This window comes from Rhipicephalus sanguineus, chromosome 8 (assembly GCF_013339695.2).
Source record: "Rhipicephalus sanguineus isolate Rsan-2018 chromosome 8, BIME_Rsan_1.4, whole genome shotgun sequence".
Lineage (NCBI taxonomy): Eukaryota > Metazoa > Arthropoda > Arachnida > Ixodida > Ixodidae > Rhipicephalus > Rhipicephalus sanguineus.
In genome coordinates, this window is record NC_051183.1 from 18622783 (window position 1) to 18637860 (window position 15078).

The 15078-nt window shown below is 47.2% G+C and overlaps 1 protein-coding gene across 2 annotated transcripts in view; it reads right to left on the bottom strand.

Moving 5' to 3' along the window:
* LOC119401509 (venom metalloproteinase antarease-like TtrivMP_A) overlaps positions 1-14849 on the bottom strand; it is a 32316-nt gene extending 17467 nt beyond the window's left edge. For both annotated transcript variants that reach the window (XM_037668380.2, XM_037668379.2), the window contains exons 1-4: positions 14800-14849; positions 1620-1816; positions 802-897; positions 563-695 (exon numbers count right to left, since the gene is read on the bottom strand). In XM_037668380.2, coding sequence (XP_037524308.1) covers positions 563-695; positions 802-897; positions 1620-1816; positions 14800-14845 — 472 coding nt within the window. In that variant the 5' untranslated portion in view covers positions 14846-14849. The remainder of the gene's footprint in view (positions 1-562; positions 696-801; positions 898-1619; positions 1817-14799) is intronic.
* Positions 14850-15078: the final 229 nt, after the last annotated feature.

Genomic DNA, 15078 nt, shown 5'->3' on the forward strand with positions numbered 1-15078 from the left:
GAAGCGTTTATAGTGCACTCTACCCATATGCCCAGAGTGAGCAGCAATAGTGAGCATTACCGGCTGGTGTGCAAACAAAAGTAAACAGTGGTAGGCAGAAAGCGCAGCGCTCGGCTTCTTAGGCCTAACTGCTTAAAGTTTGGAAAATAATATTTATTTTGCATACATAGCAGCGTGAATAAAGGTTATGATATTGGTCTTTGGGAATTCTTTAAAAATATTTTAAAGCACTGAAAGCCAGAACTTGCATTTATCAGCGATGTTCTTGCCATATTTCCAACTATAATACCCGTGCGTGGACAACAATTTCTAACTTTTGAAAATGAAATGCTTGTCGCAGCGTTTTTTCTTGGCACTTGAGCAAACACGTGAAATATTATTTTGGAAACAATCTATTTTTTCTCGCCTGCATCTTTGTTCGGTGATGTAGACGATAACCGATTCCATTCAAAAAGGCATCAAAACCTTTTCTCTTTTTCAACTTCTGACGAAACGGCGATGTCTTGTCGCGGGAGTTTATAAACAAGGTAGGTACTAGGGAGGAAGAAGCGTAAACACTCACGGTTTGCTTTCAGAGCCCCAATGATTCCTTTGTGCTCAGGGATCGCCGTTATCCTGTGAGCAATTCCAGCAACCGAGGATCGCTCCATATTTCCGATAGGCTCAATTAAGTGCGTGGAATTGATCAGGCCAACCTATACGCGGGTAAAAATTTTCTGTAATGTCGTGCGACCAGCACCTGGGAGATCTTAGAAGTATTTTATTGCTGATTTTCTATGCGTTGTAGGAGGTCTTACTTACTATATGATAATGTCCAGTTGCTTGAGCTTGAACAAGCAATGAAGCTTGCGTCTCGACATCTTGGTACAAATCCTTCTCGTGTTGCCTGCCATCAATCTTGAAAAAAAAAACGAAGACAAAAAAATTAAAGAACTGATTATAATATAATTGGTCGTCCACAACGTTTGTAGCTTGCCGTGCAGCATTACCAGTTCCATAGCATTAGCATCTGCTCCTTCTGAAAGTTCGACGTATCGGACGCACTCATGCGACACATCACCTGTACCTGTACATAGCGTGAATGCCGCCCGTCTTTCCGCGTTTAGTATAGTGCAGGGAAGCGAAATGGCACTTAATTTTACAATGCCAAACTTCTGAGAAATTCTAGCACTGCACCGCTCCACATTTATCATCGACTAGGCTTTTTTGTCCATTACGTCGGACTAATATATTATTCTTCATCCTACCCCATCTGCCTTCCTTTTATAGTGTAGTGTCTACAATTTCATTTGTACCCATCGCAGTATTATTGGGAAATCGTATTACGACACAAATGTACCTCTGCACTCAAGATACGTTGGTGGCTGGGTGCTCAACTGGCACATTTCTGCAGGTTTATTGTGATATGTGTTGTTTTTCTGCTGACGAAGTTATATGCAGTGAACATATCAATTGCGGCGCTTTACTTTCTTATATTTTCTCCTATAGACAGACCGAAGCGGATCGTCGTTTCAATGTATAATTGTTACATTTCGTTCAACGTCATCAAAAAAGTGTACACAAATTACAAGGTAAATGAAGCACCGAAATGGTCATCGCGCAAAGACGCATTTACTCACATAGGTTTCTTTCACACCACTTTCGGTCAGGTCTCGGAGTAATACACTCTCGGAAAGCACTGAACCTTTACTTAGCGTCAGGGAGTGTCCTTCATGAAGGACGAGCAGCTTTTTTGACTCATCTTCTCGGTCTTCAAAGACTTGAGGGTAAACTGTGAAGCTGTGATGACTATATTGCTTACGGGCACCAGTGATTACTGCAAAGCGTAATGAGAATAAAACTGCAATTATTTAGTTGTTCTCTATTCGTGGTACCTCACAAGCTTCTCGGACAAGCATAGTTAAACGGTACGGTCAGTGAATAGAGCAAATGTGAAATTTTATATTGATTCTTTGATGCTGTCAATTCCATCAGAGATTTAACAGGAGGGGGTCAAAAGGCCTTCTACAGAAATTGTGGTACATGCATTCGCACAAGTATACAATACGTAGAAAGGGTTACATAAATATTGATAAGAAGTAACAATGATAATGGATCTGTGTAAGGACAAAAAGATAACGCATAACCACCTTATCACAGTTACATATATGAAGCACTGTAAAAGATAAAATAAAGAAAGAAAGCAAGGACATGAGATATAAAATAGATAACACCCACCAGGGGACACCACAAATTTCCAAAATACAGATAAAGACAACGGTAAACGCAATATTGGTAGCGTCGATAACTTGTTGCTGGCAGCACAGTTTGGTCAGCAAGTTCATCAAATTTGTCATCAGCGGGCTGTGCTCTTGAGTGTTTCCTTTCACGTTTACATATGAGCTCAAGTACTCGGAAAGTAGCAAGTACAGACCACTGCCTGTACAAAGGGTGTAGTTTGAAATGGGGCTCGTATTACTGTAGTAGCTTCTTGCAGCGTGTACAATTGTTTCAACAGAGTACATGTATTCTCCTAGGGGAAGAGAAAAGAAGCCACGAAAAGGAAAGAGAAGGGGAGAACGGCAGCGAGTTAGATGGAGCAATTAAATTAAGAAGTTCGCAGGGATAAAACGGAATCGGCACACGCAAGTTAAGGCAAATTGGGACCATTGGGTGAGTGCTTCGTTCTAGACTGACATTCTAGTTAGTTCTTAAGTTTCAGAACGTGAAACGCCATCATCAAAAAGTTGAACGTAACGACAATGCCTCTCTACCATAGGTCGGCAAGGAAAAATTGCAGTACACTCAGACTCCCTCGCGAAGCATATTTTGCGCTTAGGGTTCATTCGGATTCAGACCTACCATAAATTTTCTCTACTGGGCTCACTCGTACACATACTAGCTAGACTGTTTACTGCGGCCTACTCGGCCTGCCTTACCCACTCGGACTCAAGCTCAACAAAATATTACTCGCCGGGACTCAGTCAGATCTCACGGCTCCATGTGAGTCTGAATGAGTCGACTCATGAGTTTGCCTACCTATGCACTTTACTGCGGCCTACTCGGGGCTCATCCGACAACTTCTATTTGCATCAGCATTGATTCTTGATGCATGCACCTGAAGAACTGAATAGTATCAATAAAACTCATTGTATATTAGTGTAAGTATTTGAGATCTATTGAGTGTTATATTTGTAATTAGTCAATGCAAGAATTTGGACTTTTTCTTCAACTAATGTCCACCCGTTCTCGTAAATCACAACATGAATAACACACACTTTATGAGTCCAGGAGTCAATTATAACTTGATGAAGTGATGTCTTAAGGAGTCGATTATAGACGTGATGACTACAATGTCACGAAGGCCTAGATTACCTCGATAGGACACTCTAAAATCTGGTGGAGCAGCTGCTAAAAATAGTCGCGGTCGTAACCAGAAATATTTTTCGGCGGAGGGGGAGGCTCCAATGGCCACCTCCCTTGGCTACCCTAGTGCTAAAGCTAGTTGTGTTCATGGCTTATAAGGCATAGCGCTGGCACCGGTTTGCGTTAGATCAGCGGTCAATTTCTATAATTAATAGGTGAGGTCAATAGAGACATAAAGGTTAATCTTTTACTTGTAATGTACCTCCGTGATTCATAGAGCTGTCTATGTTATTAACAAGATAGCGTCACGCCTAATTGTTCTCCGCACTTGCCCTTTGGTCGCGCTTTGTGAGCGCTGCGTGACCTGCGGAATAATGTCAAGCTACATGCTTTTTGTGCACTGTAAACGCCGATGATGCTATTTGATACAGTCCATCGATTTATTAATTTCGCGATCTGGAACGTCATGATGACGTCGTTACGTGATGCTATTTTGCATCACTCGTCCGCAACGCCGCTGGACGCCGAGGCCGTAGACGCGGGAGACCGATGGTCAAACTTCGAGATTGATGAGGCATTTATGACCTTCGCTTTAATAAGTAATGCGCAGGAGGCTATTTCTAAAGAAAACTTTTATGTGAGAATGCATATGCGAAGTTTTGTGAAGTATATGGCATTATAAACTTATTTTTGGCATGACATCACGTGACGTGATGTCACAATATTCTATCATCACGTGACATCGTAGCTTGGTCGAAGTGGTCTGAGCTTGGTCAAAATGGTCACCGGTACTTTGCCCTACAGGGTGTGGTCGCCCGTGCACGCGCACCGATCTCGCGATGGGGGTGTACGCCTTGTGCTTTCACCGCAAGTTCACGTTGAAGTTACAAAGTGCACGAAGGTCACTTCGCTTGTTGCAGCGGTCGCGTTTGCTAAAGGAGCGCGCTGCTCAAAGACGAAGAAATAACAATCCGCCTTTTCCATTTTCCTCTGCTGCCCTCTGCCGTTTTGGTAGGGGTTTGGTAGGGGCCGGCAGAACCGGTATTGCCAGAAGCAAAGCCTCCGAGATGAAGAGATGTTTCGCGACTTTTCCGCTAGGGGAGAGCGCATGCGCAGGGCCCTCGTGAAGAAGGCGGATTGTGACAGTTGTTAGTCAGCGCTCGTCCTGTGTGTGTTCTTTTCGTGCGTCCTTTGTGCTTGAGCAGCACGCTGCACGTTTCTAGCTGCTTGCCATTCTTCGCGTGACATTCCAATTTGCCGCTACCGCGTTCATTGCTTCGCCCTTTCGGCGAAGCAATGCACCATAAGCAATCAACTATTTATGTGAAGACACCTTTCACTTTCGTGTTATACCGATTCCTATGACAGAGGGATCAGCCATGTTTTTCTTTTCAATGCGCATTTTAAGACCTTTAAGTCTCAATCAAACACAACGTTTCGCGTCGCTGCATTTCACATTTTTCATGTGTTCTTTGTTCTGGCCTGCTGGCCGGTATACATATGAAGAATGTACGTGCGACAGTTTACAAGTGAACGCTATGTTCTACATTGGTTTACATATCACCAACAATGTACAAGTGTCACCTTGACGAGGAAGATAGAGATTTTTAATTATAATAAAGAGAAGCATTCTTTGCCTACCTCACCACAGTTTTACGTTCCTCGGTCAGTTGCTATTCATATTGTCACGGGCGGAGAAGGGCAGCGAACGACGACGACGAAGGGCTGAGCGGAATGCGCTTGGACTGTTGCAGCGTTGTACGCTTTTGGCTGTCAAATATACCCTGTGTATATAGTTTCTTCCCCGTGACATCTTTGGTGGAAGGTGCGGGGTACGACTCGCTATAAAGCACCAGGAACGGGATCTTCGCAGCGGACGGCGCGTTGCAGCTGCCACAATGACGGACCAAGCGACCCAGTGTGAACAAGATCCGTCAGGCCCACAGCCGATCGTTGTGGTGCACCCCCGTGATCCTGGCACATTCAACGGCACAAGTGGCGTGGACGTCGACGACTGGCTGGCTCTGTATGAGCGCGTCAGCAGCAGCAACCACTGCGACCCAACGCTGATGCTGGCCAACATCCTCTTCTAGCAGGGAACAGCGCAGAAACACGAGACAAGAGAGGTGACAGGACTTGGCGCTGGCTAACAACATGAGCGTTTATTTCGTAAGTGCACAAATATATACGTTCTCTGCTATGAAGCCAAGCCAACAAGCTCAAATTTACACCCTTTTAAAGTACATATCCTCTTCTACTTGCGTGGAACTGCAAAACTCTGGTACGAGACGCATGAAGAAGAGTTGACAAGTTGGGATGTATGCAAGCAAAAATTACGCGATTTATTTGGGAAGCCTATCGGACGACAAGCAGCTGCAAAGAAAGAACTCGCAACTCGTGTCCAGACTTCCACAGAGCCGTACATCGCGTACATCCAGGACGTGTTGGCTCTGTGCCGCAAGATAGACAAGGACATGCCTGAAGAGGACAAAGTCGGACACATACTAAAGGGAATTGCCGATGACGCATTTAATTTTCTGCTGTGCAAGGATTGCTCGACTGTGGAGTCGGTCATTGCAGAATGGCGTAGCTTCGAACAGGCAAAAAGTAGACGCATCATTCACCGGTTCGACCGTCTTCCCAACACGGCGGCTACGTCCTCCTGCGAAGATTTACCCACGCTACATCAACCACCAGCTCCGGAAAACGTCACCAGGATTGTCCGTCGCGAAATCGAGGCTATGGCTCCTGTTATGTCCAACGACAACACTACCGGAAACAGTGTCGCTACTGTTTATTAATACAGGCCGTGGTGCGCCAAGAGATCGCGAATATGGGCATTTCACCAAACCTTCAAAGTGCTAATGCAACTCCCAACTCGGCTTCTCCAGTTGTTGCTGCTGCTACTCCGACCCTCCCCTCCGCGCCGCGACGAAACCCAGCCGAATGGCGTACACCTGATGATCGGCCCATATGTTTCACGTGCCATCGGATAGGACACATAGCCCGCCATTGCCGCAGCCGTTGGACCTCATCACCTCGACCAAACTTCTACAATTGGGGATCCCGCTCCGAACGTGCGCCATATGCTCCGTCCTTTCGCGCTGAGACAAGTGCGGAGCGTTTTTCAGAACATCGAACCAGCCGATCGCCATCGCCCCAGCGTCGCCAGTCCCGATCGCCCCAACCTCGCCGCTCTCGGTCTCCCTTTGACCGCCACTCGGGAAACTAGCCGGTGCAGTCCCCGGAGGTGACGCTGCATACACGACTTGGACTGCAAAACCTCTCATTACTCCGGACAAGCGACGTAACCTTCTTGAAATTCTCGTTGATAGTTTACCTGTGACTGCTCTTATTGATACCGGTGCACAAATATCTGTCATGAGCTCAAACCTCCGCCGCCGCCTCCAAAAAGTTCTGACGCCCGCGATTGCTCCTACCGTCCGTATAGCCGATGGGAGTACTCCTGCTGTACTAGGAATGTGCACTGCGCGAATCACAATTTCTGATTATCACACGTCAGTTCTGTTTACTGTACTTGAAAATTGCCCTCATGACCTCATCCTTGGTATTGACTTTCTTACCACACACGCTGCGCTTATCGACTGCTCTGCAGGACTTCTTCGGCTAGAACTCCCTTCGTTCTCAGATACCGCTCCTGCCGGCCCACCTCGTCTACGATCCCTCGAGTTCCTTCGACTTCCGCCGCAAGCCGCAGTTCAAGTCCAGCTCTCGCCATTCCCACCAGTACACGATAGTGATTATGTTGCTGTCCCGATTCCTGACGTCGCCATGACGCGCAATGTCACGCTGCCCAACACGGTGGTGACAGTTACAGCCAATCAAACTTCCTTTCCCGTCCTCAATTTTGGCTTCTCGACGCAAGTTCTTCCTCGCGGCATGTCACTTGCACATCTGACACCACTGGCCGACCATACAGTTTCCGCTTTGACCACAGATGCGCCTCCAGATTTTTCAATGCCGTCATTCGCTTCACGTTCCTCTTGCGACCGCTTCAGGCCAATGATATCCGAAGAGCTCACTTCAGAGCAAGTCTCTGCTCTCCGCCGCCTCCTCGTTTCCTACCAGGACATCTTTGACTTCGGCGACCGTAATTTGGGCCAGACATCCGTGGTCACCCATCGCATTGATACCGGTGATGCTCGACCCATTCACAGACGGCCGTACCGTGTGTCCGCACCGGAGCGTGTTATTATACAACAGGAGGTGGATAAAATGCTTCATAAGGGCATAATCGAACCCTCTCCAGTCCCTGGTCCTCCCCTGTCGTCCTTGTTAAAAAGAAGGACAACAGCTGGAGATTCTGTGTTGACTACCGCCATCTTAACCATATTACCAAGAAAGATGTGTATCCTCTCCCGCGCATCGACGACGCACTCGATTGCTTGCACGGCGCCAGATATTTCTCGTCAATCGACCTGCGCTCAGGGTACTGGCAGATCGCTGTGGACGACCAAGACAGAGAGAAGACTGCCTTCGTGACCCCTGATGGACTTTATCAGTTTAAGGTGATGCCGTTTGGCTTGTGTAATGCTCCCGCGACTTTCGAGCGCATGATGGGCTCTCTCCTTCGCGGCATGAAGTGGTCCATTTGTCTTTGCTACCTGGACGATGTTATTGTTTTTTCCACCACCTTCGAAAACCATCTTACTCGCCTGTCCACAGTGCTTGATGTTTTCCGACGCGCTAACCTTCAACTTAACTCGTCGAAATGTCACTTTGGACAACGCCAAATCTGCGTACTCGGCCATCTTGTTGACGCTGCGGGCGTGCAACCGGACCCTGGGAAAGTCCGAGCCGTTCGAGATTTCCCCACTCCCCGCTCGGCCAAGGACGTCCGCAGTTTTCTTGGACTGTGCTCCTACTTCCGTCGCTTTGTCCAGAACTTCGCCGACGTGGCCCGTCCTCTGATCTGCCTACTGAAAAAGGACGTCGCATTAACTTGGAGCCAACAGCAAGCGCACGCTTTCTCATCCCTCGTTGCCATCCTCACCAACCCGCCAGTTCTGGCACACTTCGACCCTTCTGCCACTACGGAGCTTCGTACCGATGCCAGTGGCCACGGTATAGGCGCAGTGCTTGCACAACAGCAACAGGGCATGCACCGCGTCGTCGCCTACGCAAGCCGCCTTTTGTCGCCATCGGAACAAAATTATTCGATCACCGAACGAGAGTGCTTAGCTCTCGTCTGGGCTATCATGAAATTCCGACCGTACCTGTATGGCAGACACTTCACGGTTATTACAGACCATCATGCGCTTTGCTGGCTCTCCTCGCTCAAGGACCCCACGGGACGCCTCGGTCGCTGGGCGCTGCGCACAGGAGTACACCTTTTCGGTATCCTATAAATCTGGACAACTTCAGAAGGATGCCGACTGCTTGTCTCGGCACCCAGTCGATCCCCCTGAAACGACGGAAGATGACCATGAAGCACTCGTTCTCTCCATTACAGACTTCGTCAACATGGCTGCTGAGCAACGCCGCGACTCGTCTTTGCGGCCTATTATAGATGGTGTGCAATCTCCACAGCCTGACCGCTCCCTTCAGATGTTCCTCCTTCACAACGACATCTTGCACCGCTACAACGCCCGCCCTGAAGGTGCTGAGCTTTTCCTCGTTGTTCCTGCGCATCTCCGCTTGGATGTTTTGGCCCAGCTTCATGATGCACCCACCGCCGGCCATCTAGGGGTGTCACGCACGTACGACCGCATTCGCCGGCGATTCTTTTGGCCTGGCCTCTACCGTTCTGTGCGACAGTACGTTGCGGCGTGCGACCTCTGTCAGAGGCGCAAGACTCCTGCGCTATTGCCTGCTGGCAGTCTTCAGCCCATTGAAGTCCCAGATGAGCCATTTTACCGAGTCGGCCTCGACCTTTTCGGACCTTTTCCCGTGTCGGCCACCGGTAACAGGTGGATTGCCGTCGCTACCGACTACGCAACGCGGTATGCCGTCACACGAGCACTTCCTACCAGCTGCGCTACTGATGTAGCAGATTTCATTCTTCATGACATCATTCTGCGTCATGGTGCTCCTTGTCAGTTGATCACGGACCGCGGCCGCTGCTTCCTATCTAAAGTAGTCGATGACCTCCTGCGATCCTGCTCGACCCACCACAAGTTCACTACAGCGTACCACCCACAAACGAACGGCCTCACCGAACGCCTGAACCGTACCCTGACAGACATGCTTGCAATGTACGTCTCTGAGGACCACCGCGATTGGGGCATCAACCTACCTTTTGTAACCTTCGCATACAACTCTTCGCGCCACGACACAGCTGGATTTTCGCGTTTTTACCTGTTGTTTGGCTACGACCCGCCTTTACCCATGGACACCATGTTCCATTCTGACGCTGACTCATCGACTGCCTATGCTCGTGATGCGCTGGCTCGTGCTGACATCGCCCCGCCAGGTCGCCCGGGATCGTTTATGCGCCTCGCAGGTTAACCAAAACTGTGGTTACGATCGCCGACACCGCGACGTGCAGTACTCTCCGGGCTCACTGGTCTTGCTGTGGTTACCATCGCGTCGTGTTGGTCTATGCGAAAAACTGATGTCCTGTTATGTTGGTCCTTACCGCGTCATACGAAAGGTCACTAGCGTGACCTATGAGATCGCTCCACTCAATCCTCTGTCAGCGACCGCTTCAGCCACGAGCGATATAGTTCATGTCTCCCGCCTTAAACCGTACCACTCTCGCCTCGAGAACTGATCGCACCGGGACGGTGCTTCTGCCGCCGCCGGGTAATGTCACGGGCGGAGAAGGGCAGCGAACGACGACGACGAAGGGCTGAGCGGAACGCGCTTGGACTGCTGCAGCGTTGTACGCTTTTGGCTGTCAAATATACCCTGTGTATATAGTTTCTTCCCCGTAACAATATTATCACGACAAATAATATAGCAATAACTGTTGGGGTTTTATGTGCCAAAACCCCGATGTGATTATCAGAGACGCCGTAATGGAGGCTTCCGTAAAATTTCGACCACAAAGGGCTCATTACGGGCACCTAAATCGAAGAACGTGGGGCTTTAGGATTTAACTTCCATTGAAATGCGGCCGCCGCGGCCGGGAATCCGACGCAACCGGAATTAAGACGTTTATACACAGCACAGAAATTATCTACAAAATAGTGATATCGATAAATATATTTCTTGTTATCAAATGAATAAATCTTGACTAATGCCTCCATATTGCAGGTGTACTGGACACACTATACTCAGCTATTTTTATCTTAATTTCAAAATTCCGCTGTACAAAGGTTTGGACTTGTTGGGTGTATACCAGTTGCTATATCGACAAAAATCAGGTCTTCGGTCATACACGTGTCATTATGAAACAGAGCAAGAATTATGATGAGAAAACCGAAGACACACTAACACCTGTCTTCTCGCCTTATCCTGCGGTGCGTGCGGTTTTAAAGTAATGAATTCGTATAAACTCCCTGCCAATAGTGATGCCAGTAGTGACATCTATACACTAGCACCAGCTGCAACTATTAGCAAGTATTCGTGAAGCACAAGACAGAGAAACACCGAGCCGTCGTTACGCCAGTAACGGCATCAGTACACTAGCATTTCCTGAAAATGTTCGCGAGTGTCCGTGAATCGAAAAGCAGCGGATCACGGAGCCGCTGTTATATCCCTATTGACATCGTTACACTAGCACTATTACTTTGAGATTGATACACTAATAAATAAATAAATAAACAAATAAATAAATAAATAAATAAATAAATAAATAAATAAATAAATAAATAGGACACAGCTTCAGTGACCATGGTAACACCACAACAACAACAACAAAAAAAAAGAAATCGAAATCAGGTTCATCGGGGAAACATCTTTTTGAACACGGAGTGCCACTGAGCCTTAACTTATTTATACATTGCTTTGATTCACAGGAACAAGTTATTTCTCAGTAGAAAAAGTATGACAGAATACGACGACAGAAAATTCTGATGTCTATCGTGTTTTGGGACATGGCATACTGTTGTTACCCCGTTATCTGTCGCAAGGCCGATGTTAGTAGTCTATCGTGTCAACAGGCTGCTGGAGTGCTACATCAAGTTTTAGCCGTATTTCAGGGACATTTCTCATTTGACATTTAGGTGCCTTTTGCGGCCACACATTTTTCTGCTGCACTGCAAGCATTTGTGACAGTACTTGAGTTCTCTGTCGCAACCACACTCAAGCAGCAGCAATTGCTTCAGTTATAACGAGAAAAACAAAAAAGAATCTTGTTTCACAGCAGAAAAGCCTGTCGCTTCAGCCGGGTTTTGTAGCAACTACAGAAAAATCTTGTTATAACAACAGCAATTTTGTTGTCATAATCAACTGGCTTGTAGGGTGCTAAAATTAATGAAGAAATTGTTTATGAGTACACTAGTGCAGGAACTTTTGAGTAAGCCCAGCTCGTTTCATCGGAATCGCAGTCAAGCTTATCATTAGTGCAGTAGCTAATGACGCAGAAAACGCAGTGTCGTTAACATTAGCAATTACGTATAGAGCCTACCGTTCAATTTTTGTTTCGTTTCCGTGAGAAGAGACGCAATATGAGCGTAATTAACAAGCACTCGCTTCAAACCTCGAAGCTGTCCTTGTAAAAAATCAAATGACAAAACCATTGTAATTTTTTTATCGCACACGCAGGCGATCCTTTTGGTCCGACTCTAGCGATAATTAGTGCAGCCGAATCCATATACGTCAACTTAAACTACATCATTACCTCCCATATGAGATCTTCTCAATTGCGTATCTCACAGATCCTTACAGATACCTATAACAAGCGCATTCTGTTCATACTTAACACTCAATAGCACAAAATGTTAGGCACTAAATCGTCATTTTGATGTACAACTTGCGAAAGTCTACGCTTGTTACTGCGGTTAAACGTGTGATAATTAATGACTGCTGTCTAAGTGCAGACATAATCACTCATGGAGTAACTCTGCATCGACTTTGGCGTCATCCAGGTGCTGAAGCGAGCTATTCTGACGTGTTGCCAATGCAGCTACATTTGTATTCGGGACTAGAGTGCTTATTTGGGCCGCTTGGTACATGTTCCTGGAAAATGAGAAACAGAGCAAAACACAGAACAGGACCGCGCTTAGTCCGTCTCTGCCCTGTTGTGTGGTAGTTGCGCTGTTTCTCGTTCTGTATTAGGGCTTGGATTTTTTAAGCATGCACCAGAGTGACGCGTTATCGCATTACTGAAAAATATTGCCGTTCCACGTCAGCTGCTTGATGTTACGACGCTTTATTGAAATTTAAAGGGACACTAAAGAGAAACAATGAATTGGTTTAGATTGATAAAGTGTGCTCGGAGAACTCTTGTGTAGTTTATTTCACCACCGTAGGTTTGTTATTAGCGGAGAAAACCAAGTTCAAAGTTTCATTCTTAAATTTCGCGCCGAAGTTTGTAATTCGTGACGTAAAACATTTCAAAGAGCATTTAACGTATTTTGGCGCCACTGGCTCGACGAAATTTCCACAAACTCGTTTTATCAAGTCTCTGGCCCCCTCAGAGGACAATGTACTTCGATTTAACTGATTAGGAACTACGTAGTCCCAAGCAGGCGCCGTCAAAAATATGTGACGTCACGGCAAATGGTGCGGGAATACCAAGGTGGCGTCGCCACCTGTACTTTCTTTTTGCGCGTTTTCTCGCTTATTAAGCGTCTTCTCGCAGCAAGCGTGGTGTTTTTGGTATCGTGGAAGACCGCTTTACTAATGCGAGAAAAATTGTTTTGCTCTTTAGTGTCCCTTTAAGCATGAAATGCTTTTGGCCTACAAGTGTCCTTCAGCCGTATTCAAGCGCCATTATCCCGGCACTTCAAGCGAGACATCAGGGATTGTCAGCGAAAACATACGGGCATTCAGACGAGATCACCTGGGTATCGTCAACGAGAGATCCGGGCAATAAGCCCAAAAGTTTATAGTGCGGTCTCTGGCGGTCACCACTTCTACATTACCGCCTTCCATACCCTGGCAGCGGTCGAAACAAATTATAAAGTATATTGCTTCAGAGTTCTTCTTAATGTTTGTTCACACTATGAATGAAGCTGCAACTTTTTTTACGCTGACCTCTTAATTACCCGTTGCAACAGAGCTGTTTCAAAGGCACCATACACTTGGTTTTTTGAACGGCGTGCTGCCAGAGGCAGGTGGTTCTCCGTGCTAGTTGCCGCATTGTTCAAGAGATGGCACCGCAGTGTGCGTGGTGCATCAGCTTGCTGTCGCGCCGCGCCCACACAGGCCGCATACGCTAGGCAACGCCCGAGATAACAGCGAAAAATAGCGCCCAAGATTTTTCTCTCACGATGACAGCAAACCATGGCGGCCATATGGACGAGCGCACAGTGTAGTGTGATGTATATTGGTGGGGTGTGCCCTTGCGAACATGCAGAAGATTGTGGCATAACCTCAAACCAATCTGCTTTGCCGGTGGACATTTCATGCTTACATCCACTCTAGATTGCAGGAGAGCCAGCCATTTTTTAAATAGTTTTTGCGCATCCGGCCTGTCCATATCACGTGCTCGACGCCAGTGTTCTCTCGCCATCCGCTGTAACGTCACCAAATCCTCAGTTCCTGGGCTGGCCGTGCCAACAGTTGAAAACTAAAGATTATATATGCTTGCTCTAAACACGCGTGCGATAGCACATTACGTGCTACAACTGGTGTAGTATGCAGTAGGATGTCTCCTTTTTTAACCAACTGTATATCGCTACGACTAGCACCGGTCACGCTACGAAGTTAGTCGCAAAGAGACTGGGCGCGAATAGCCGCTTTGGTCACAAAGCGAATGCTTTGACTCAGTCGCCCGCTGCTCGATTTTTCAGCCGCGGGACTAGCTTCACCAACCTCTGAACCAATCACATGCGCAGGAACAGTACGCCAACTTACGGGGCAATGGCAATGCCAGCCATACATCAGCAGGAGTGAATTCTGGGTAGCGACGGGTATAAGTCGCGCTCAGGTGTGAACAGCGGTCGCCTTGAGTAGCTTTTTGGCCACCAGTCGCAAATGGTCGCTCGACCGGTGGTCGTCGCAGGTGTGAATGAACCTTAAAGAAGGTCGTAGGTAGTGGACAAACGGCAGATGCTCAGGTAGAGCGAACTGGCTGCAACGTATGTGTTGACACGCCTGAAGAATGATGCGCAAATTTTAGCCACGGTTTAATGCAGACCCATTAAAATTCCTTACAGTGGAAGGGACGTATTTATGCGACTTCGTTGTCACTGATGTATGAGTCTGCTGGATGAGTACGTGAGCACAGAACTCACTTTTTCCAGTGTCGCGGAGGCGTCGCAGTGATATATCGCGTTATCTTACAAATATTTCCGGATTCCGGGAGCAATAATTTCTTAGTGAAATAATAATAAGGAAATAATCTCTGAGTAATTACTATTGAGGTAACCTAAAAATGCTTACATGTTAGTGTGGTGCAGAGCAAAAATTGTAGAAGAACGCGTGCCATTTCGCATAGCCCATAAACAAAGGAAAATATCCTGATTTTATCGCATATGGGCTTATATATGTGCCTGAGGGAACTGTAGCAGCAGTCAGAAGTTGCGCAAAACGATGACACAGTCTTCATGCCATCCTATTACTGCAATGTGAGAGCAAAGATCCCCAGCGGGACAGATTATTTCATTGGCTGCACAGACTGCATATCCAGGCTGATTTTTCTTTCTGTCGCGCGCTAACTGT